The 25,715-nt window shown below is 41.9% G+C and overlaps 2 protein-coding genes across 3 annotated transcripts in view; both read right to left on the minus strand.

Annotated features, from left to right (window-relative positions):
• Nucleotides 1–1,056: 1,056 nt before the first annotated feature.
• On the minus strand, nucleotides 1,057–16,795 carry LOC133420317 (cyclin-dependent kinase-like 2). The gene is made up of 6 exons (XM_061709989.1): nucleotides 16,628–16,795; nucleotides 15,441–15,635; nucleotides 9,630–9,814; nucleotides 9,446–9,558; nucleotides 9,230–9,369; nucleotides 1,057–1,258 (listed from the first exon to the last, which is right to left on the minus strand). Exons 1-6 carry the CDS (start codon nucleotides 16,793–16,795, stop codon nucleotides 1,070–1,072), a joined length of 990 nt encoding a protein of 329 aa, XP_061565973.1. The 3' UTR covers nucleotides 1,057–1,069.
• An 8,399-nt stretch (nucleotides 16,796–25,194) lies between these two features.
• The window catches only part of txk (TXK tyrosine kinase), a 49,571-nt gene continuing 49,050 nt past the window's right edge, over nucleotides 25,195–25,715 (minus strand). Inside the window, exon 16 of one of the 2 annotated variants that reach the window (XM_061709509.1) lies at nucleotides 25,195–25,639. In XM_061709509.1, the coding sequence (XP_061565493.1) occupies nucleotides 25,568–25,639 (72 nt within the window). In that variant the 3' untranslated portion in view covers nucleotides 25,195–25,567. The remainder of the gene's footprint in view (nucleotides 25,640–25,715) is intronic. The other variant, XM_061709508.1, reaches the window with a different exon arrangement.

Raw genomic sequence — 25,715 nt, forward strand, 5'->3', positions numbered from 1 at the left:
GTCGCCATTGTTGTTTACATTCTGGGTAGTGACGTCAGACGGTGGCTCCTGCTAGCCCCCGTCCACTGTTCTGACACCCAGAAACAGATCAAAACACAGCTAAACAGGTGACAGCGCACCAGAAACACAGATCAAAACACAGCCAAACATTAAGGTGACGGCGCACCTACAAAAAAGTTTAAAAAAAAAAAAAAAAAAGTGCCGCACCATAAAGCATGAACTATAAAAACACCATAAAACTCAGATAGACTAACAGACGAACACATTTAAACTAGCAGATAGCCGATGCTACCATAAAAACCCCAGCCAGATCTGCCGTCATTAAATTAAATAAAGATGTTCTTGCCTATTTGAAGCGAAGTCTGCGCCTCCCGTTTCGTCAAAGTCCCGGGCCAGTCCCTCAGCCTCTGGTCTGTCATCACCCAGCACCGAGGCCAGTTTTAGGGGGGAGAGGGGGGGGCTATGCCCACTCAAACGTGCATATTGCCCACCGGCGTCTCCATCCCGGCGGCGGCAGCGAGAGCGCAGAGCGGAGAGCGGAGAGCGGGTGGCGGAGCGCTGCGGGCTGTAGAGCCCCGGCTACGCCGTCTACGCCGTAGGCTACGCAGACTACGGCGTAGCCTACGCCGTCTACGCCGTAGGCTACGCCGTCTACGCAGGAGCCTAATGCACTGGTAAGATGCGCACGACATTGATCATTTTTGCAGATCTCCCGTGCATCACAGAACCTTGATCCAGTTTGCCTGAACCGAGACGTCTTATGGGCTCCCTCGTCAGCCTCCACGGCCGGGAGATGCTGCTCATCTATGTTTTAGATACCTGTCCCAGTTAAACTAACGGGGCTTATCTTCCCAGAGCCACCGTTGTACGTCATCGCCCCCAGAATGCATTATCGCAGGTAAAACATGGCGCCTCCCACAGGTCAAAATATGTGATAAACATTGTAGATTTTTAAAGCAATTAGATTATTTTATGTGTTTCTAACAACATATTTTAGTATAAGAGAACAATTGTGGCTAATTAGGGACTACATGTCTTAATATGCAGGGTTCCTTTTAAGAATTTCAAGTCAACATTTGTTATATAGAGAAATATGATCAAATATATGATGGGAGGAGCAAACAGAGATGAAGTTATTGCGTGTGATCAGCAGTGCAAGCGTCGCGGTCCAGTCCATGCTGCTGGTTCTCTGATGGGACCGGAGGGACGGGAGGAGTTTCTTTCTTCTCATCCTTGATGTTGCCTTTGTTGTGTTTTCCTGAGAAAACACACAGATCAAGATTTCATTTTGAGTTTTTCTTCAGCCAGGGATGGTTGTGTGGTCGTTTGTGTCTCTGAGTTATTATTATTGCGTTTGGTTCATGTGTTGGACACATCGACTGTATAAAGACAACTGGACAAACCCTGTGTGATGTCACCAGCGGATTTCTGAAGGGTAATTTAGAAGTTATTTTCTCCATAGCCTCCATACGTTCTGGAAATGACTCTGCTCAACTTCACTTAATCCAAACAAATAAATCGAAAGAACAAGCCAGAAATCAGAATCATGTCCTACAAGCTATGAACGGTTGAACTGTAACCATCAGCCGGACCTTTATAGAGGGTCTGCATTGATGTCACTTCCCCACTGGACCAGCCCCCTTACTGGCACCGAGTGGAAAAACATCAGAAAAATGGCTGCAACTAGTGGAGAAGACGGGATAACAGCCGATTATGGGGTTAAATTAAAGGCAGTTGGACTTGACAGTGACTCGTACAGTTACCCCAAGAACCAGTGGTCCATGGACATTAATATTTGGTACAGTTACCCCAAGAACCAGTGGTCCATGGACATTAATATTTGGTACAGTTACCAAGAACCAGTGGTCTATAGACATTAATATTTGGTACAGTTACCAAGACCCAGTGGTCCATGGACATTAATATTTGGTACAGTTACCAAGAACCAGTGGTCCATGGACATTAATATTTGGTACAGTTACCAAGAACCAGTGGTCCATGGACATTAATATTTGGTACAGTTACCCCAAGAACCAGTGGTGCATGGACATTAATATTTGGTACAGTTACCCCAAGAACCAGTGGTCCATGGACATTAATATTTGGTACAGTTACTCCAAGAACTAGTGGTCCATGGACATTAATATTTGGTACAGTTACCAAGAACCAGTGGTCCATGGACATTCATATTTGGTACAGTTACCCCAAGAACCAGTGGTCCATGGACATTAATATTTGGTACAGTTACCAAGAACCAGTGGTCCATGGACATTAATATTTGGTACAGTTACCAAGAACCCGTGGTCCATGGACATTAATATTTGGTACAGTTACCAAGAACCAGTGGTCCATGGACATTAATATTTGGTACAGTTACTCCAAGAACTAGTGGTCCATGGACATTAATATTTGGTACAGTTACCAAGAACCAGTGGTCCATGGACATTAATATTTGGTACAGTTACCCCAAGAACCAGTGGTCCATGGACATTAATATTTGGTACAGTTACCAAGAACCAGTGGTCCATGGACAATAATATTTGGTACAGTTACCAAGAACCAGTGGTCCATGGACATTAATATTTGGTACAGTTACCAAGAACCAGTGGTGCATGGACATTAATATTTGGTACAGTTACCCCAAGAACCAGTGGTCCATGGACATTAATATTTGGTACAGTTACCCCAAGAACCAGTGGTCCATGGACATTAATATTTGGTACAGTTACCAAGAACCAGTGGTCCATGGACATTAATATTTGGTACAGTTACCAAGAACCAGTGGTCCATGGACATTAATATTTGGTACAGTTACCAAGAACCAGTGGTCCATGGACATTAATATTTGGTACAGTTACTCCAAGAACTAGTGGTCCATGGACATTAATATTTGGTACAGTTACCAAGAACCAGTGGTCCATGGACATTAATATTTGGTACAGTTACCAAGAACCAGTGGTCCATGGACATTAATATTTGGTACAGTTACCCCAAGAACCAGTGGTCCATGGACATTAATATTTGGTACAGTTACCAAGAACCAGTGGTCCATGGACAATAATATTTGGTACAGTTACCAAGAACCAGTGGTCCATGGACATTAATATTTGGTACAGTTACCAAGAACCAGTGGTCCATGGACATTAATATTTGGTACAGTTACCCCAAGAACCAGTGGTCCATGGACATTAATATTTGGTACAGTTACCAAGAACCAGTGGTCCATGGACATTAATATTTGGACACCAATCCAGTTTCCTGATATTTATATGTACTTAATTTTTACGCCGGGGAAATACACGAAGCAAAGCTTGAAGGCTTACAAAAGTCTTCGCTTGGTCCGACTTAGAGTGGGCGAAACTAAAGTGATGAGGACACCGATTTTTATGATTTGACCGTTTAACGTTAGCTATCGAAATATCCAACATTACCTGATAAAAAAAATGGGAACCACAATTCCACGTTTCGGTGTCTGGAATCCAGTTGTTTCTGAGAATTGCAGTGATCCATTTGTCTCTCTTAATTTTTCGGCAGTCTGTTAAACAATAACTCAGATTTCTTGCTAAATCTATAGCCCCTTTCACACAGCCAGTTCGAGGCGGGAACGTTGCGCCTTTAAGCCGCCTCGCTGTTCTGTGTGAAAGTCACGGAGGCGGAATGGGGGGGCCAAGTGACACCACCAATAAGCCGGCAGCGGAGGTAGTCACAGAGCCGTCACAGAGACGAAACGGGGTCTGTGTGAATGACACAGCCGGCATGCCGGGGCCAGCCGGGGCCAGCCGGGGCCAGCGCTGACGCTGTCGTCACGCCTCTGATTGCGGAACGCCGGCATGCTGTGTGAATTTACAGACGGGAGCGGCGTTATGCCGGCGTTGTATGGTTCTGTGTGAACCAACAAAGGCGGCGTATTGGCAGGACTTCTTTACACCAATATTGCGGAATCTCTGTGTGAAAGGGGCTTATGAGTACAGTCGATCGCACAACAGCTCTTTCCCATTTGAGATGTTTTCCAGTTGCTCAAACTGAAAGTCTACGCTGCCACTCAGTCTTTCTATCACTCAGTCTTTCTGCCACTCAGTCTTTCTAACCTCAGTGGGCGAAACCCGCTGTGAAGTCGCATCCGTGACGTCATGCACATTCCCTCTATAGGTTGGTCTTGAATGACGTGGGAGCGAAGGTGCACAGCTTATCCAGGTTCTGCTATCTGGTCTTCAGTAACCCTCCCCGGCACTAGTCTTATTCATCTTCCAGAGGCTGCGAGCCCCTCAGCAGCCGTCTCTCCTCACACACTTCCAGGGTTTGTTCAGTGCCTCTTATACCGTCTGGGGTCTGAATACCTTCTCGTCCTCTGAGCTCCGGCAACGTTGAGCTTCTCAGATCTGGGAAATGGACATGTGGCAGGTTTTGAGTTCCATGTCCAGTGAAGCTGCTGACGTTACCAAGGTTACCGTGGTTACCATGGTTACCGTGGTCGGACGGGAAGGACTGCTCACAGAGCGGAGTATTTTCCGACACCTGAAAGGTAACGGAACAGGTACTTTGGACAAGTCATTTCTTCTATTTTAAATGGGACAAACAGCGGTGTATATATTTCTACCTTGAAGGGGAAAGATCCTGTAATGCTGTTCGCCACAAACTGTTGGGCCTGCCGACCACAAATGCCACCGTGATGCCTTGGCACATCCACGCATCTTTAAAGACAAAGCGTCCTGCATGTCACATAAAGTTGGACTCGAAAAACTCCAGAAACTCGTCTCAGAAGTCAATACAGTACTTGGTAGCATAAGTGATGACACAGAGTCGCTAACTGTTCCCGCTGTCAATCAAAGTTCATAAGGACACCGGACCTTCAAGAATTTAACTGTTTGACAAAGTCTGCTGAAATTGATTGTTTAGAATTGGATATAAAAAAAAACCTACCTAAGACACTGATTAAGAGCTGCTCCCTCTGTGAGACGATGACTGGCAGCTGGACTGTTGCTATTGACGACAGAGCGGGAGGAGGTTGGAGATGTGGAGGATGGAGGGAGTAGGAGAGAAGGAGGTGGCGATGACTGAGGTAGACTGAAATCAGATTCACTTGGGGCCGTGGCGTCGCTGTCCCGAAGGAAGAAGCTTCTCGTCGAAGCTTTGCGGTCGGCAGACGTGACTGAAGTCGAATCTTCAGCTGCAGAGGTTTTTGTGGGGTAGTGTGTTTCTGCCATGGTCTTTGGTGGCACTGTGTACGTTGTGTTGATGCCGAAATATCCAGGCTTTATTAGGCCGTGTTTGGGGTGAGAAACTTTGAAGGAAGTTGAATAAGAGTCAAAATCAGAGCAATTGTTCTTTTTCTCTTCACCCGAACTTCCAGAGACGGTTTGATTGGTTAAAAGCTTCATGGTTGAACTGACAGACATGGGAGTAGTTAAATCCTCTTGGTTCTCTTTATCGGAGGCAGCCCGTAGTCTCAGAACAGGGCTTGGTTTGTTTTCATTTGGCATGGAAGTTGAAGTCACTCGGCCTTCTCTGGAGATCTTAGTTCTTTGGGATCCAGGATCTACACCAGAGGATGTCTGACTGACATCAGGACCAGTTTCTGTCACTTTATTCATTTTCGTGCCTCTGTGAATCCTCAGGTCGCCCCTGTCCTCCTGGACTTTTGAAAGAGCCTTTTTGAAAGTGCAGCCTGTTTTTGACACCTCTGACACCTTTTTAGGGGGGGCAGCAGTGGTGTGAGCTGGACTGGCATCCATGCATATGGTGGACAGACAAACCGAAAGATCTGAGGTTGGAGTCTTCGAAGGATCGGTGAGCAACGATGAGGAGTTCTTGGTTGATTTAGGACCACAGTTTGAGGTCGTTTTATAATTCAAAGTCAGGACTTTTGGACATAAAGACGACCTTTGCTGAGTCTCAGTTCTCTGAAACTCTGAAGCAACAGTCTTCTTGCATGTTTTTAAGGGAAACACCAGTGTGGAAGCAGTGACATCAATGGGGTTGTTGATTGATAGATGATAAATGATGCTTGTATTTGTCTGATCGACAACTGTTTTCAGAGCAGTTTTTGGAGACAAATTCAATTCTTCCCTGTGAGTTATTGGATTTTCAGATGGTTTACGCACTTTTGAGTTGCTACATGTCTCGGCAAACTCTCGACTTGGTTCCGATTCATACAATCTGCTCATCTTTATAATGTTTTTCTCAGTGTCTAACCCATCGGCTCTTACATCTGTCAGAGGGTCTTTCCTCGGTTCTGGAGGGACTACAGTTTCATGTTGAGGTTTTGCTGCTTTGGGGTTCTTGTTTTTTAAGCTTGCTGTGTTCTTGGTTGCATCTGCGGATTCAGAGATCGGGATTTTTCTGTGCTTAGAAATATCTGACCGCTTCCTCAACTCTGCACCAGCAGCTTTTCCTGGTTTCCACTTCACGGTGGTGGAGGACTGCGCTGCGATGCACGTGGCTCTTTGGCCTAATGCTTTGCACCGTTTGGCCAACAAACGCTGTGAGGCATTACAGTTGGTTTTAGACACCTTGGAGGGTTGTTTTCCTTTTGTTCTCTCCATCTTATCCTTGCTCATTTTCTCACTTGGGTTCACAAGTTTTTTATCTTTGCTTCTGCAGTTTTTCTCATCCCCTTCGTCCCTTTCTCGTCTTGGGTTTCTGGTTATTTCGGGAAGGGTGGAGTTTTCTCTGTGCTCTTTTTTGATCTTTGCATTGAGATCATCCAAAAATCTGGAAAACACAAGTGCAAACGTAAATAAACTTGAATGCATGAAAGCATCTAGGTAAAAATAAGACGGATGCATGGAAATGTCAAAAGAGAGGGATGGACCTGATGTGGAAAGAGTCTTGCGTGAAGAGAGGATGCTCCAATAGCTCTGAACACTGAGCTCGTCTTCCTGGGTCCATCTCAAGGCATCTCTAAGAGACAACCGCAAGATATTAGGGTTGGTTTGATCTGAATCATTTAAAAACTATTTCCAAATGATTCTGTATTCAAAGTTTAACAGCAAGAAAGATTATTCAAAGTGGAAAAAGTTCCAGACAATTATCAGTCCTCCCTTCTTCCGGCTCTCGACGAAGGCGGACGCTTTTCTGCTCCTCTCCCTTATCAATCTGCCCTGCTACTGCTTTTGTCCTGTCTCGTCTTCAGAGTCTCTCCTTTTCACTCCTCCGAAACTCTACAATCATGGAATTGATTAACTGGTCTCTCAGCACAATTGACCAAATTTTTGCGACAAGAAGTCAGGGGGTAAGGGAGCCCTCTTGTCCCGATTGGACATTTTTTGCTGGATACACAATGGATTCCTACAAATATTGGAAACCGTTGTGTTTGGCAATCCTGTCTGTCGAGGACGTTGAAGATGCCTTCATAATTGGATTTATGATAGCAGGATTTCTCTTGATCAGAGGAGGGGGATTCCTGGTCTACCGACAAATGCGTTAGTCGTCAACAGCTGTTTTGGCTCTTTCAGAGCTGCCGGACGTGGCTGAAGGGATAAGCTCTGCGACTAACACTCAGATTTTAACGTTGGGGGAGCAAAGCCGTAAGCTGGATGCGATTCTTGAACAGAATCGCAGGCTGGCGGCGGTCTTTGAGCTCATTGGCAAGATAGAGAAAACCTTGGAGAAGTTGGAAGCTTGGCTTGGCGGGAATTGATCACAAATTCGTCTGTTTGGAGTCGCCATTGATGAACCAGAGACTAAAGGCAGACGGAAAATTACTGAGTCTGTCTGTTTGCAATATAATTGTTGATTCTATAATCTGGCCTTGACAGGGCGGTTTTGGCCGATCGCTCCAGTCACAATCTCCCTGGTGGAATGTAAACAAGGTGACTCTGCCCCCACTAACCCTCCCCTCTTCAGGAACATCTGTGGACTGTGTTCAGAACTGACCGAGCCGTCTGATAACATCAAGGACATTGGCTGAGGAGCAGCTCTGAGCGAAGTTCACGGACTTACCGCTTACACAAACACTTGCTGATAACCACACCTCCCTCATCTCAACGCCTTCCTCGGCTCCCCCTCTTATCCAACCCCCCCCCCCCCAACACAGTCAACAGGTTTGAGAGCCGCGCCACTAGCCACGGTGCTCACCTGGGGTACTGTGCCGGGGTCCCCCCCGCCCCTAGAACCACCCCCCCCACACACACACACACACACACACACACACACACACACACACATGTGCAAGCCTTGTGATGTTAAATTTGTCATGTTGCTTTCTGTGCAGAGGTGTTTTTTTGCACTTTCACACTGTGTATTTACACACAGTATGAGGATGCCTTTTTTTCCCTCCTCCCTCCCCAATGTCATCCTTCTCTGATCTGTTCTCACCAGTTGACTCATGTCTTATGTTATTTGTTTTGTTTGCGTCCTGATGGGTTGTACTGGTTGTCATCTCACTGTGCTGGGACGCCGGACCAGCGACAATAAAGCTATTCATTCATTCATTCATTCATTCATTCATTCATTCATTCATAACCCAGGAAATCGACCCAAGAACTACATCTCAGGCCCTACATGTCTCAAATGTTAAAGTCCATGACATCACAGTTCACAGAAGACCGAGCAAGTGAGGGTTGTCGGAAAGGAGAAGAAGACCTCCTCCACTGACTAGAAAGAACATGAGTTTCACAAAACTGAATCTGAACGAATCACAAAACCTTGCGAACAATGTCCTGCGAGACCAGAGGGCAGACGTTTGGTGCTAACGACGATGTGTGATGAAACTCATCCCCACTGGTGAGCACGGGGGTGGAGAGGTGATGAGCTGGGGTTGCTTTGCAGCTGTCCTCTACACCAGAGTATTCTAGAGGTAAATGTGTGTCACAGCCAATGCAAAAGATGCATAAAAGTGGTGACACAGATGTATAATGAATGTGTGCGTGTTATGGACTGTGTGTAACGCAAATATAAGATTTATGTCGGAGTTTGCACTTTAATTAATGACCCATTCGTCAGAAACGGTGCTCCACCTAGCGTTAGCAATTAGCTAAGCAAAGTAACTGTGTAACCACCTTTAGTTTGCTAAAATATAAGTTGCGTGAGTGTGCAGAATATTGTGAATATACATTTATTTTGAAGATTATAGACAGGACACGGACATTTTATGGTTATTTTATTTCTTGTGTCTCTGTATTTTCAGACAAAGAAAGACTAAAAGAGTTGTTGATAAAAACCCACGCATGCCTGGAAGTCCATTTTTGTGACCAAGTGTGCAACAGAGGAAACAAAGTCTTGAGCGAACCTTAGCCAGATCGAGGGCGGCGGGGGGGACGGCGGGGAAACGCTGCTGCAGCGGGACAGTCCCCGAACATTCAGGAAGTTTCACCCCGGAAAACCCCGGGTTTCTGTAGAACAGCTCCTGGTGATGCGTCGTCAGGTTTCCTGCAAGGACGAATTCAGAGATCAGTCAACGGGAGGACAAGAAAGACAACTTGACGATATTCCTTTAAGCTCTCACCAAAACACCTGATGATGTGGTGTATTTGATCGAGGTCGGACTCTCCGGGGAACAAAGGCTGAGCTGTCAGCATCTCTATCAGCAGACAACCCACAGCCCACACGTCTACAGGTCTGCACACACCAAACACAAGCCCATTACACCTTTATCGCCGGCCTCATGCTAGGTCTGAGCGGATACTCACTTGCCGTACTTGGCGTCTCCCACCAGCAGCTCGGGCGCTCGGTACCAACGAGTGGCTACGTAGTCGGTGTACACGCCAGGGTCTGGCGGCGCCGCCATGGTGCGGGCGAAGCCGAAGTCACACAGTTTGACCACGCCCTCCTGAGAGATGAGGATGTTTTCTGGTTTGATGTCACGGTGGATGACCTGGGACGAGGATGGGACACAAATGGAGCTTTTACACAAGTACAGGGGTCTTCAACCTTTTTTTAGCCCAGGGGCCCCTTGGATGAGAGAAAAACAGAGCAGGGACCCCCGCTTGTAATTAGGGCCCGAGCACTTAGAGTGCGAAGGCCCTGTTGCATCCGTAGGAAATGTTTTTATTATCCTCGTTTTCCTCGTTTTTATTTTTCTTCCGACGAAATGAGGGCCTTTTTTTCCCCCTAAACGTGCCCCAAAAGTCACCAAATTTTGCCCGCAAGCCAGGCCTGGCGAAAAATTTGATATTTCATGGTCTGCATTAATGGGCGTGGCCTAATGGCTCAACAGCGCCCCCTAGAAAACATTTTGCCTCAAGCCACACAATACGATTTGACGTACATGCATGAAAATCACTACACACCTGTATCATGTCGCAACTTACAGAAAAGTCTTGCTCCATGGCCGAAACCGAACAGGAAGTCGGCCATTTTGAATTAATCGTGTAATTTTGGCGCAATTTATGCCATTTCTTCGGCCGCTTCTTCGGCCGAACCGTAACGTGCACCCAGATGTGTTATACATCAAAATGTGCGTCTCCATCCTGCAACAATGCGCATTACTTTTCTCATTCAAAAGCGTTACCGTGGCGATGATAAACGCCAAAAAGCGTGCCCACTCTTCATCTGATTGGTTCATATTTGATATTCCTACTTTCTGCAATAACTTTTGAATGGTTTGACATAAAGACTCGTGGGTGGTGTCATTGGACATGGTTTTGAGTCCTTGACCATAATTGGTGTGAATTATCCCCGCCCCTTCTTCTGATTGGTCGATATGTGATGTTTTGTGAATCCTATTTTTTGCAATAACTTTTGAATGGTTTGACATAAAGACTCCGTGGCCGTGAATTGCGAGGGCCCGTTCATCGCTGCTTAATTTTTCCCTTTTTTTTTAAATCTGTCACATTTTAAGCCTGGCTTATAATAACTTTTGAATGTGTTTTATTCTGCTTATATCACCTTATTAACCTATAATTCCTGACCGGGTTATTAACTACACGTGTTTACGGTTGATGAAACTTTGGCCTCGTCAGACGTGGAAGGAGTAACGTTGGGCCGAGCTGTAACGTTACAATCTCCAGCTTTAGGCTTCGTTATTGTCACAAATTTATCCATCAGGTCTAACTAGCGTTAAATATGAAATAGCCAAGTCAATTTCGCAACAAATTGTCTTTTCTTAAACAGCTAGCTAGCTCGTTTTTCCACTCTAAAGTTGACATTAGTCACATGACTCACGTCATGGGAATCATTTATGCAGAGTTGTAGACTAAATAGTTATTGGTGCGGAGGACTCTGGCCTTTTCCCAGTCCATGATGTGGTTTTCCCTTCTGCAGTGATCGTGATGGCTGACTTCTAGAGCTCCTGTTGTGCCTTTTCTTTTGTTGCTCTTGCTTGTCTTGCTGTTGTCTCCTTCTCGCATTCCTTTTTATGTTCTTTTTCCTTTTAATAAAGCTCCTCCCTGTCTCCCCGATGTACGCTTTATTGCATGAGTATCAGGGTATTTCGTAAATGGTGTTGCATTTGTTTCCTGGGTGTATTTAGTCCTGAGGATGAACCAGTATCTGGCGCAGTGGTGTGTGTGGTTTGACGGGTGTGTTGAGGTTGTATTTTTTCATTGTCCTTTGGATGCGTTCTGTGAGTCCTCTTATGTACGGCAGTGTGGGGGTGATTTTAGTTTAGTGCAGGGGTCTTCAACCGGGGGTTTCTTCAACTCTAATGTCAACTTTAAAGAGGAAAAATGAGCTAGCCAACTGTTTAAGAAAAGAAAATTTGTTGCAAGATTGACTTGGCCATTTCCTATTTAACGCTAGTTAGACCTGATGGATAAATGTAATAATAATAATAATAATGATAATAATAATAATGGCTTGGTTTTATATAGCGCCCTTCAAGCCACCCAGAGCTTTGCAGACCATTATTCATTCATACACATTCTCACCGGTGGTGGTAGCATTTCGAATTTAGAATTTAGAATTTATTAAAGGATAGCCCCTTGAGATGTAACATCTCATTTTCAAGGGGGTCCCATAAAACATACAACATTACAATATATCACATTACAGTACAGACATACATGACATAAAACAAACACAGACATCTTGCTCACACACATCCACTAACCACATAAGTCTAGTTACAAAGTAGACTAATTGAATAACCGAAACAATTAGATACATATAACATAACATAAAGAAAAAAGAAAAATAAATAAATAAATAAATAGAAAAAAAAGGACATAAAAAATACATAAATAAATTAAAAACATAGGCAATTTGTTTTAAGATGAGAATATAATGACAACTTAAAACAATGAAAAGAGGTATTAGAATGCAAAAAGAGGGGAAGATTATTCCAATCTGATGGAGCTTTAAAATAAAATGATTTTTTACCAACTTTTTTTTAAATTCTAGGAACAAAGAAAAAAGGAAAATTCATATGTCTGAGTGAGTATGGAGAGTTATATGGAATCATGAGTTCTTTTAAATATGGAGGACAGTGAAAATAAACACATTTAAAAAGGAACTGAAGCCGGTGAAATTGTCGTCGAGATTTGGGTTACGTTTTGTAGCCACAGCTGCTACATTTGTAGCCACAGCTGCCCTGCAGACTGACGGAAGCGTGGCTGCCATATCGCGCCTAACGGCCCCTCCGACCACCACCAACATTCATACACACTCAAACACATTCACACGGGGCAAGGTGGGTAAGGTGTCTTGCCCAAGGACACTATGACAGCAAACTGGGATTCGAACCGCCAACCTTTCGTTCCTTGGACGACCCGCTCTACCACCTGAGCTACTGCCGCCCGAATCTGTGACGATAACGAAGCCTAAAGCTGGAGATTGTAGCAGCTCCGCCTAACGTTACTCCTTCCACGTCTGACGAGGACAAAGTTTCATCAACCGTAAACACGTGTAGCTAATAACCCAGTCAGGAATTGGTTACTCCAGTTATATAAGCAGAATAAAACACATTCAAAAGTTATTAGAAACCAGGCTTAAAATGTGACACATTAAAAAAAAGGGAAAAAATAAGAATTCCAAGCGGGGGTTCCTGCTCTGTTTTTCCCTCATCCAAGGGATAAAAAAGGTTTAAGACCCCTGGTCTAGTGGCTACAGAGATTGGTTTGGGGCTGGAGGGGCTGGAGGACCAGTGCTTTAAGTGGGCCGGTACGCAGCGGTACGGAGTACCCCCACTTCTCAATATTAGCCTCTGGGGTACCAGGACTTTTTACGGCGTACCGGGACTTCTCATGAGCTCACAGTTCTCTGTTCTCTCCTTGCGATTTGGCTACAGCGGCGTCGCAACGCGACTACCCCTCGTGAGACGTTCACTCGTAAAGCCTGATTTATGGTTCCGCGCTAAATCGCAGCAGAGCCTACGCCGTAGGGTACCATACGGCGTAGGCTCTGCGTTGGTGTAACGCAGAACCATAAATCAGTTTACGGAGGTCCCGGGAGCCGAGAGTGTGCCAGAAAGCAATACAAAGAACGCGAAGAAGAACATATTTTAATCTTTCTTTAAAAGTGGAGAGGAGGAGAAGTATTCAAGGATTTGGGGAATAACTTATTTGACAATTTTCATCTGTTTCAAGTAAATTTTCACTTGAAATAAGTAGAAAAATCTGCCATTGGGAAGATTTATCTTCTTATTACAAGCAAAAAAATCTTGTTCCACTGGCAGATTTTTCTACTTATTTTAAGTGAGAATCTACTTGAAACAAGTGAAAATTGTTGTTTTTTCCAGTGATGAGTCTTGTTTTAAGTGTAATGAGATTTGTTTTACTAAAATGAGACATTTTAACTAGAAATAGGACAAATATTCTTGTTAAGATTGTGAGTTTTTGCAGTGATCCATGTTACTTATCCTGTGAAGGACAGAGTCATATTGATAAGTTCAGAAAAGTGTTTTTTATTGTTGTGTTTTGATGTATTTGATGTAAGCCCAGTGGATATTTAAAGCTTACAGAAGGCTGCATTTAACTGCTGCTATGTCATTCCTGCAGTATTTCTGCAGGTGTTTTGGTCACTGCTATTATTTGTAATATATTATATTATTTGTAATCAGCACAAATTATCTGTCCCCATATGATAAAATACAACATCCCCCCTGATTTTTTTTTACAACTCGAGTACTGTCTACCAGTGAATGTGAGCGTTTTCTTGTGTACACATAATTTGTTTGGAAAATTCAATAAAACATTTTCTTTTTAAAAATCAGGATAATGTCCTAGTATTTAAATATATCACTTAATCATCTGCTGTTACCCACCGCCTAATTTACCTGACATCAGTTGAATAAGGGGAGTACCGGCACTTATTTTTGTCCACTTAAAGCACTGTGGAGGACCAAGGTTCCAGCCCCAGAACGGCAACCAAGATGAACCACCTTGCCTGACCAAGGCCTTAACCCTAGTTGCTCCATGGTGAGTGTGTCTCAGATGTAAGTCCCTTTGGATAAAAGCGTCTGCTAAAAATGAAAGTAGTAGCAGCATTACTACGCCTCGGTAACATACATCGGGGAGACAGGGAGGAGCTTTATTACAAGGAAGAAGGAACATAAAAAGGAATGCGAGGAGGAGACAACAACAGGACAAACAACAGGAACTCTACGGCCCTGTCCCAACCCCCACCTAGTCCTACTTTTCAGCACTACACCTACATTTTGCACGTTCCCGTGAGGTAGTGGTGTCCCAATTCCTCTTTTCATCTAGGGGGAGAGCTGAAAACTAGTGTAGTGGCTATGAATCTAGCCCTACGGAGCAAGGGATTTCCGATGCTCACTAGCTGACTGAGGGCCAGAAAAATTTCCCAGAATGCTTTCCGTCGTCATTTGCGGACTGAATAAAAAAAAAACATGGCGGACATTTCTTATTTTTTAGTGAATAAAATCTATATTTTGAGTTAGTTTCTGCATAAAAATGCATTTTGATTACATTTCTAGCGAGAAATATATATTTTACTTTCATAATATTCACTCAGTGAATGTACATAATCACTCGCTTGCCCGTTGTTGCAAAGTCTTTTTCAAACCTCGCCAGAATAAAGGCTGATTTATGGTTCCGCATTACACCAACGCAGAGCCTACGGCGTAAGTTACGCGGCGACGCGCAAAGAAAGAAAGAAAGAAAGAAAGAAGGGAGAAAAGATGGAAGGGAGAAAAGATGGAAGGGAGGAAAGATGGAAGGGAGGAAAGAAGGGAGAAAAGAAGGGAGGGAGGAAAGATGGAAGGGAGAAAAGAAGGAATGAAGGAAGGGAGAAAAGATGGAAGGGAGGAAAGAAGGGAGGGATGGACGAAGGAATGGATAAAATAAGGAAAGAAGGAAGGAAAAGCAAAGAAGGTAATAAAGGAACGAATGACGGAAGGGAGGTAGAAAAAGTAGTAAAGGAGGTAAAAAAGGAGGAAAAGAGGAAAGGAAGAAGGAAGGAGAGAGCAGGAGGAAAGAAGGATAGAAGAATTGGGTCATTTTGACCCAAAGACAGAACAAGGGTTAAAAAACCGGATGGCCTTCCTTGAAATCGTGGAACGTTCCAGGCGTGTTAGAGAGGATGTTTTGGTCTTTTTTCCTCACGTTTTGCTGGTGGCAGAAGTTGGCGGCCCTCAGGATCTGGTAGAAGTACCGCCGGCCCGTATTCAGCTCCAACCCGTCCGGGTTTTGCTCCAGAACGTCCAGAAGCGTCCGGTCTACGAACTCAAACACCAGGTACCAGCGGCGCCGGCGCCTCCACACCTCCAGCAGGTTCACCAGGTTGTCGTGACGCAGTTGCTTTACGGGTTGAGAGAGTTTGTTGAATGAAGGTCAGTGTGGTTATGCACTTGTCGAGAATGTCGAGAAAATAGTCGAAATCTCATGAATAAAGTTGAAATGTTGCGAAAAAAGGTGAAATTTCGACATTATTCACGAAATTTCGACTTTTTTCTCAAAATTGTATTTCAACATTAAACTCAAAATTTCTACTTTTTTCTCGACATTTAGACTTTTTTCTCGAAGTGCACAATAAAAAAAATCTTCCCCTCTCAAATATTTTTTTCTCCTGCATGGTGTCAGGGTTTGACACTTCCCCCCAGTTTTTGAGTTTCGGTTCTGTCCCTCCTGTTTCCAATCTGCCCTGATTGTCTGCACCTGTGTCTCGTTATCCCCTGTGTATATCTGGTCTTGTCATTCCCCTTCTCCCTGTTGGTCCGTACTGTTTCTCTCCTCCATGTGTCCTGCCACGTTTTTGCTCCTGTTTTTTTCGGATAATTGTTTTGTGTGTTTTTGATCCCGCTAAGCAGCGCTTTGTTTTTTGGTTTTTGTGGAATAAACCCTTTTTAGTTGAACTCTGGCCTCCCACCCTCTCTCCTGCGTTTGGGTCCTCAACAAACACCATCCGTGACACACGGCCCTGATACTCTTCCGTAATATATATATATATATATATATATATATAAATAAAATGCATATATGCCTTAGGTTCTTACCAACTTGGTATTAACCATTAATATATATATAGACAAAAATTAAAAAAATAAATAAAGTGTAAGCACTTTAAACTAAATGAAAATCATTCTTAAAAATAATTACTTTGAGGCCATTATTTAAAAATAAATTACTTTCTTTGTGAAATGAAGCATCAGTTCCCTCACGCCCCCCCCCCACATCAAAGTTTTTCTCTTTCTCTCGTTTAAATGTAAATTGTAACATTTATGGTTCATTTATGCTCAGCTATTTATTGACGGGGCTGAGCTTTATTGATGGGTTTAGAGATTGAACGCTACCCTGAGCAGCCGGATCTCCCGGAGAGCGATCTTCTTCACCGTCCTGTCGTCGTCAGAGTCCAGGAACTTCTTGATGGCGACGAGGCGGCCGGAGTCCCGGTGGCGACACTTGAGCACCGAGCCGTAACTGCCCTCCCCGACCGGACCCAGGGACTGGAACCGCTCCATCACCCTCTCATCCACCGCTCCATCACCCTCTCATCCGCCGCTCCATCACCCTCTCATCCTGCAGGGAAGAGAGGAGAATCACCCTGTCACCCACCGCTCCATCACCCTCTCATCCACCGCTCCATCACCCTCTCATCCTGCAGGGAAGAGAATCACCCTCTCATCCGCCGCTCCATCACCCTCTCATCCTGCAGGGAAGAGAATCACCCTCTCATCCGCCGCTCCATCACCCTCTCATCCTGCAGGGAAGAGAAGAGAATCACCCTCTCATCCTGGAGGGAAGAGAATCACCCTCTCATCCTGGAGGGAAAAGAAGAGAATCACCCTCTCATCCTGCAGGTAAGAGAAGAGAATCACCCTCTCATCCTGGAGGGAATCAGAATCAGAATCAGAAAAAGCTTTATTGCCAGGTCAGACATAAATCAGACGAGAGAACTTGACTCCGGTTTACACCGATGGCACCATTAATACGGACGCCATTTTTAGAGGAAGGATGACACTGGGGGGGAGGAGGGAAAAAAAGGCATCTTCACACTGTGTATTAATACCTAGTGTCAAGGTGCAAAAAAACACCTCAGCACAAAAAAGCAACATACACACAACAATACAACATCATGCTTATGGGTATGATATGGGCAGGTCGGGGGGGGGGGGTGGGCACAGGTCATCCAAGTGAGGGCCGCAGCCATTGCAGCTGGCGCTCAAACCCGGAGACTGTGTCAGGAGGGGCTGCTGATAAGAGGGGGGGGGGCAGGAAGGCGTTGGATATGGGGAGAGGGGGGTGTGTCAGTGTGTGTGTGAGAGTCTGTGACGCGATAAGTCCGAGAACCTTCGCCCAGAGCGCAGCCAAAAGTCCTTGAATTTATCAGGCAGCGGTACAGTTCTGGGAGGGAGATTTGCAGGTGTGGGAGAGGGGGAGGGTTGAGTTGGGTGCAGAGCGTCATGTTTACATTCCTCCAGGGAGATTGTGACGAAGAGGCCTGCCAAGCTGCTCCGTCAAGGCCAAATCAAATCAACAATTTGCAGGCAGCTCTGTAAATTTACGTCTGCCTTTCAGTCTTCTGGTTCCTCAATAAACTCTGATCACCCTCTCGTCCTGGAGGGAAGAGAAGAGAATCACCCTCTCATCCTAGAGGGAAAAGGAGAGAATCACCGTCTCATCCAGGAGGGACGAGAAGAGAATCACCCTCTCATCCTGGAGGGAAGAGAAGAGAATCACCCTCTCATCCTGGAGGGAAGAGGGACAAGCAGCTTTTCCACATAAACCATACTAGTTCCTCTAATTTCAGTGTTTCTAATTTTGATACAAACATATTCAGTGAAGCCTTTAAGCTCTGAGCTGCAGCTTTAGGATTTATTTTATATTTACCTCGGCGTAAACTTGCTGGGACATCTACTCCTGCCAGGATTAGTCTTGAATCCCTCCCACTTGTGAATATACGTTCTCACATAGAACTTTAAACGCCAAATTGTTTGGAAATGGCTTTACAATTGAGGCAATGACGTCACTTCTCCACTGGACCCCCCACCCCCATACTCACACTGAGTGGCAAAACATCAGCAAAAACAGCTGCAACTAGTGGAGAAGACGGGATAACAGCTGATTATCAGCTTAAATTAGCGTCAGTTGGATTTCACAGTGACCCGTACAGTTACCCCAAGAACCAGTGGTCCATGGACATTAATATTTGGTACAGTTACCAAGAACCAGCGGTCCATGGACATTAATATTTGGTACAGTTACCAAGAACCAGTGGTCCATGGACATTAATATTTGGTACAGTTACCAAGAACCAGTGGTCCATGGACATTAATATTTGGTACAGTTACCCCAAGAACCAGTGGTCCATGGACATTAATATTTGGTACAGTTACCAAGAACCAGTGGTCCATGGACATTAATATTTGGTACAGTTACCAAGAACCAGTGGTCCATGGACATTAATATTTGGTACAGTTACCAAGAACCAGTGGTCCATGGACATTAATATTTGGTACAGTTACCAAGAACCAGTGGTCCATGGACATTAATATTTGGTACAGTTACCAAGAACCAGTTGTCCATGGACATTAATATTTGGTACAGTTACCAAGAACCAGTGGTCCATGGACATTAATATTTGGTACAGTTACCAAGAACCAGTGGTCCATGGACATTAATATTTGGCCACAAATCCTGTAACGTTAAAATATAATAAAGAAACGTCTCGTAATATACAGCGTTGTACAGTGATATAAACCAAATTATATCACATTACCGTTCCCGCTGTATGTTTAAACCATGGATGTAAAACACTGTGGTTCAGTCAGCTGTTCGGTCTCTCTCTACATCCCGTGTGTCTGTCCATTGAGCTGTTACCCTTTTCATTTGCACCACGTTCCTCTTTTTGTACCTCTTTGAGTTTGTGAATTTGAATCGTTTCTGTACTTGAAGCCGTTTTCCTTAACTGAGACGCATTAGGCCGTTGTGGTGCCTTTGGCCCTTGTGGGCCACCGTAGAAATCTTTATTTCGAGCATATTAAATAAAAAAGAAAAACAATTACGCATAAACATCAGAAAAGAATAGAAATAAACAGTCATTAACCAAATCAAAGGGAAATAAACCTTCATGTCCGAAAAAGGAGTAGGAGGAAGTAAAAAACTTATGAGGTGCTACCCCTTGTTTCTTTTTCAGTTTTGCTTGAATACAAAATAAAAATATAAATAAATATAATATAACAGCAAGCTTTACTTTCTCAAAAAATATACCTGTTATTACATTTTTAAAATATTACAGCACTTCATTGCAATATTATACCTGAGCATTATTTGCAATTGAAAAAAAGATGTTAGATATACAGGACTGTCTCAGAAAATTAGAATATTGTAAGTTCTTTATTTTCTGTAATGCAATTTAAAAAAAAATGTCATACATTCTGGATTCATTACAAATCAACTGAAATATTGCATATGGAGGATTTTTTGTGCCAAAATTAAATAAATAAATACATCATTAATTAATTTAAATTGGAATGAAATATATCATTAATTAATTAAATGTGTCATTTATTAATTAAAATTAGAATTAAATATGTCATTAATTAATTAAAATTCATTCATTTTAAGTAAAAATATATATTTATTATTTCAGCATTTAGTTAATTAATGACATGATTTCGTGTTGCGTGTGAATCATGAAATGTAAAACTGCATTTAATTAATGTGTCATGTGTCATTTAATAAATGACACATTTAATAAATGATTTCGTGTTGCTGAATCATGAAATGTAAATGTAAAACTGTCAGTTTCACTCGTCAAACTCAGTGGGCGGGGCTAACGCAAATCTAGTGGAATCCACTGCTTTGGATTTTCTAAACATGACAGCTGTGAGTTTGGAGGATTTTCGTGAACTTTGTAGAAAGTTGGTGAGCGATATCTTCGACCTTGCAGAGTATGTGGAAGCAGGACCTGCTGACCCCGAGCATGTAGCGTGTAAAGCAGAGGAACTGCTCGAAGTTGTTGGAGTTATTTCTGCACTTTCCCATCTTGACTTGATGTACAGGGGAACCAATGAGGTGTTTGGAATCCGCCTACTGAGTTTGACGAGTGAAACTGACAGTTTACATTTACATTTCATGATTCAGCAACACAAAATCATTAATTAAATGTGTCATTAATTAATAAATACAGTTTTACATTTCATGATTCACACGCAACACGAAATCATTAATTAAATGTGTCATTAATTAATTAAATGCTGAAATTATAAATATATATTTTTACTTAAAATTAATTGTATTTTAATTAATTAATGACATATTTCATTCTAATTTTAATTAATTAATGACACATTTAATTCCCATTTTAATTAATTAATGATGTATTTATTTATTTAATTTTGGCACAAAAAATCCTCCATAATTGCAAGCCTTTTATTATTTTAATATAGCTGATTATGGCTTACAGTTTAAGATTAAGATTCCCAGAATATTCTAATTTTTTGAGATAGGATATTTGAGTTTTCTTAAACTGTAAGCCATGATCAGTAATATTAAATAATAATAAAAGGCTTGCAATATTTCCGTTGATTTGTAATGATATATTATATATATATATATATATATATATATATATATATATATATATGTGTGTGTGTGTGTGTGTGTGTGTATTTCACTGCACAAGTACTTCTGGTTAGATACTAACTGCATTCCGTTGCCTTGTACTTTTGACATGTGCAATGACAATAAAGTTGAATCTAATCTAATCTAATAACAAACGTTTCAAACACACGCGTACCTGACAGTTTTATCTCCTTTAAAGCTTCGATCCGCGTCCAGGTCCGAGTCACCGGAGACAGTCGTCCACGGTCACGTGGTCACCTGGCGCGTTACCATGGCGACGCCCCGCCCCCACCCACCTGCGCCGCACTGACGGCCGCTTCCATCGAAATGTACTGAAAAACGTCCGTTTTCGAGAGAGCTTAATTGTTTTTCTCTTCTTTTTTGTTTTTCAGTAAAAGCTCAGCACCTAGAAACGTTTTTATTTTAAATCTGCATCTAAGTGTGTTTAATCAGAGAAAACTGGGCTTCATCCGGGTCAGAATCGTGCTATCAGAAGTTATCTGACGCCCCCTGGTGTCAGCTCTGCTGAACTGCACTAATGTGTCTCCTGCATTCTATTATGTGAATTTTTAAACTTTATTTAGCACAAAAAATGTGCAGACCAAGACAGGGTTAAAAAGGTATAAAATTAGGAAATAATTACAGCAACAGTGGTGAAGATAACAGCAACCCTATTCATATTATCAATCTTTTTCATAGATTTAAAGTAGTTGGTAAAAAAATGTAAAAATATCGTAAAGGAGGGAGTATTTCCACTTACAAGTGTGAATATGATATTTACCCCAAATAATCACCAGGTTGATAATGTTTGAATATTTAGGATCCAAGTTATCCATATAATAAGCTACATAATTGTAAGTAAAAACAGGTATTTCATCAATTTTTAAAGATAACCAATTATGAATGTCAGACCAAAAGGACTTTGTAAAAGAGCAATTGGAAGTGGGTTTTGAAAGTGGGTTTCCTTGACTTTAGGGGTGATTGGTAACGATACGTAGAAAGAGAAGGAACGTTTTCTTAAGGGGATTTCTCTATTATCGCGCACATAGCAAGAGTTAAAATCTCTCTTAATTGACACTTGAGGCCAAAAAACCACAGAAATGTTTAAATTGATTTATTTGAATTCCCATTTCTGAACTCCAACCCAAAATGCTTAACTGTGATAATAAAATAACTGTTAAGACAAATTCTTTCACAAAACCCTGGCCTTAGTTCAGTATTCAATCCACATCTCTGTTTTAGTAACCCTTGTACTGTCTTTGGGTCAAAATTACCTCATTCTCCTTCTTCCCTTCCTCTTTCCTCCCTTCCTTCCTTCCTTCCTTCCTTCCTTCCTTCCTTCCTTCCTTCCTTCCTTCCTTCCTTCCTTCCTTCCTTCCTTCCTTCCTTCCTTCCTTCCTTCCTTCCTTCCTTCCTTCCTTCCTTCCTTCCTTCCTTCCTTCCTTTTTTCTTTTTTCTCTTTTTTCCCTTCCTTCCTTCTTTCCCCCTGCTCTCTCCTTCCTTCTCCCCTTTTTCTTTTCTTCCTTCCTTCCTTCTTTTCTCCCTTCCTTCCTTCCTTCTTTCCTCCTGCTCTCTCCTTCCTTCTTCCCTTCCTCTTTTCTCACTTCCTTCCTTCCTTGTTTTCTCCCTTCCTTCCTTCCTTCCTTCCTTCCTTCCTTCCTTCCTTCCTTCCTTCCTTCCTTCCTTCCTTCCTTCCTTCCTCCTTTCCTTGTTTCCTCACTTCCTTCTCCCTTCCTTCCTCCCTTTCCTTCTTTTCTCCCTTCCTTCCTTCTTTCTTCCTTTTTTCTTTTTTCCCTTCCTTCCTTCTTTCCCCCTGCTCTCTCCTTCCTTCTCCCCTTTTTCCTTCCTTCCTTCCTTCCTTCCTTCCTTCCTTCCTTCCTTCCTTCCTTCCTTCCTTCCTTCCTTCCTTCCTTCTTTTCTCCCTTTCTTCCTTCCTTCTTTCCTCCTACTCTCTCCTTCCTTCTTCCCTTCCTCTTTTCTCACTTCCTTCCTTCCTTGTTTTCTCCCTTCCTTCCTTCCTTCCTTCCTTCCTCCTTTCCTTGTTTCCTCACTTCCTTCTCCCTTCCTTCCTTCCTTGTTTCCTCCCTTCGTCCGTCCGTCCTTCCTTCCTTCCTTCCTTCCTTCCTTCCTTCCTTCCTTCCTTCCTTCCTTCCTTCCTTCCTTCCTCCCTCCCTTCCTTCCTTCCTTCCTTCCTTCCTTCCTTCCTTCCTTCGAAATTTGGAAATTTACTATTTTTAATAGTTTTAAGAGTTCTAGTCAAGAAAGGTTTTCTCAGCGACATTTCCAAGATACATTTGCTCAGAATTAAACACTTTTGACTAGATTTGTGGAATATGAGGTTTATTTCTAGAGAGCCTTTTTTTGCAATGGAAATCCCCAAACCCCCATGAATATTTAAATTCATCGCATAATCCCTTTTTCTTTCTTTTTATGTGAACTTGCACACATTTTGATGCCCCTCATTATTATGGGATTGCTAGCTGTATTTTACTGTAGCGCTATTTTACAGTACACAAACACCAGCCGACTTGTGACACAGGCCGAGACGGAACCATTTCAAAAAGAAAAAAAAAAAAAAAAATCGATTTATCGCACAAAATTCCCATAAAAATAAATGGTGGAATTCTTTCGTGAGCAAACATTTTTACCAATATTTACATGTGTGGAGGAAGCTGATGATATACACGGAAAAGGTTTGATTTTTCATCAAAGCGGAGGAAAGTCGGTCCTCTTCCTCACGTAATGTAACTGTGAGGACGAGGGCTGGGGAGCCAGTCAAATGTCAAGAATCAATTCTGATTCTTAAGACTCAGAATCGATGATCACACTTTGATCCGATCAGATTCCGATATTGATTTGGGTTAGTGTTATTAAAACTGTTTTTTCAGCTGTTGCATGAATTATATGACTGTAGTTCTGCAACATATTAATATAATAATATAATTAAAACAGAGACGGAGGAAATCAGTCTTATTTTTTCCCATTTTTGAGAATTTTGAGAATTTCTCAATTGTTGAAAAACAAGTATAAGTTAAAAGGAACAGAGATTTAAAAAAAAAACCAAGATTCAGGACTAAATTGATGGAACGTTGTGTTTCTGTGAAAGGAATCAGTTTATGGAACAATCTGAATAAAGAAAACAAAGAATCCAAATCAAACATTACATTCAAAAGAACAATTAAAGCCTGTATGTTAAGTAAATATAATGAAATATGTTAGTTAAGTTTGATTGATAGACGGCGGTAATTTTATTTTAGTTATTTATTCACTTAGTTGTTGTTTTTTAAATTTTTAATTTATGTTATTTGTGAATTTATTTATTGGAAAAAAGGGGCAGATTAGATAAGATTCTTCTTCTTTCTGCTCCCTTTTCATTCACAATTTATGAACATTTGTGTTTGTATTTGTATTGAATTGTTTGTTTTATTTTTTGAATGAAATAAAGAATAAAATGAAAATGAAAATGAAAATTTGTTTTTTAGCATTTTTTGCAAATGTAACCCCAAGACAGAATATAAAGCAAAGAAATATAGACAATTCATGCAATTATAACTGAAAACTTTAATGTTTTCATACCATTAAACATATTTAAAGGCAGAAACATGGCACTAGTTATTCTCGTGTACAACAACACATTCCTTTTTTGGGCTTAAACAAAAAAATAAAAGTTGTAATGTAAATGATTGTAATGTAATGATGGGAAAAAATAAATAAATAAAAAATAAAAAAATCGATCTTTAGACATACAATACGATTTTTAGGAATTAATATGAGAATCGATTTAGAATCGGAAAATCGATCTTTTCAACACAGGCCTAGTGAGGACACAGATTTACAGGTTTTTAACTAAAAAACCCAAATGAAGGAAAAGTTTCCCAAATGCATCACAAGATCCAACTGAAGGTCAGAGCAGGATTCCCAAAACTTTATTTAAAACTCTTTATTTAAGCTTTTAACTCATCTGTGACGCCTTTTACCCCAGAGTCGAGTAATAAATTAATTCACAGTTAAAGTTTCTCTTCATGGAGCTTCAGTTTGAGACTAATTTTAGGTGCGTTTTCAAAGTCGCACACTATGAAAACCCTTATCACCATGGAAACCACTGTTGTTGACTCTACAGGACTGTCTCAGAAAATTAGAATATTGTGATTTTCTGTAATGCAATTACAAAAAGAAAGCTTAAGAAAACTCAAATATCCTATCTCAAAAAAATAGAATATTCTGGGAATCTTAATCTTAAACTGTAAGCCATAATCAGCAATATTAAAATAATAAAAGGCTTGCAATATTTCAGTTGATTTGTAATGAATCCAGAATGTATGACATTTTAGTTTTTTTAATTGCATTACAGAAAATAAAGAACTTTGTCACAATATTCTAATTTTCTGAGACAGTCCTGTATATTTACAGACTTTATTTGATGCATAAAAAAACAGTTTCTACCGTACTTTACATAAATGTTTATGAACAGGAGCTCCATGTGTGCAAAATCAACTTTAGGTGCAAAGCAAACAGTTTTAAATTCACAGTCATACTTGTATTTTTCAGCTACACTATTTTACTGTGTTAACAGTACGTTTAACATTTTAATTAAAAAAAACACATTTATTTACAGGAATAAACTATATAACATAAATTCATGTTAACAGAAAGACAGATATTTTGTGTCAGTCTGGATTTTCTGCTACTTTTCTGATTTCCTCCAGCAGCTCGGAGAACGGCGGCCGTCCCTGAGCCGTCTGCACCGGGGGAGAGAACAAGTGGTTAGAAAAAGGTGGAGTCAAATGTGCAGCAATGACTTTTACATGCAGTCAA

Source organism: Cololabis saira, chromosome 20 (assembly GCF_033807715.1).
Source record: "Cololabis saira isolate AMF1-May2022 chromosome 20, fColSai1.1, whole genome shotgun sequence".
In the NCBI taxonomy this organism is placed as follows: Eukaryota; Metazoa; Chordata; class Actinopteri; order Beloniformes; family Belonidae; genus Cololabis; species Cololabis saira.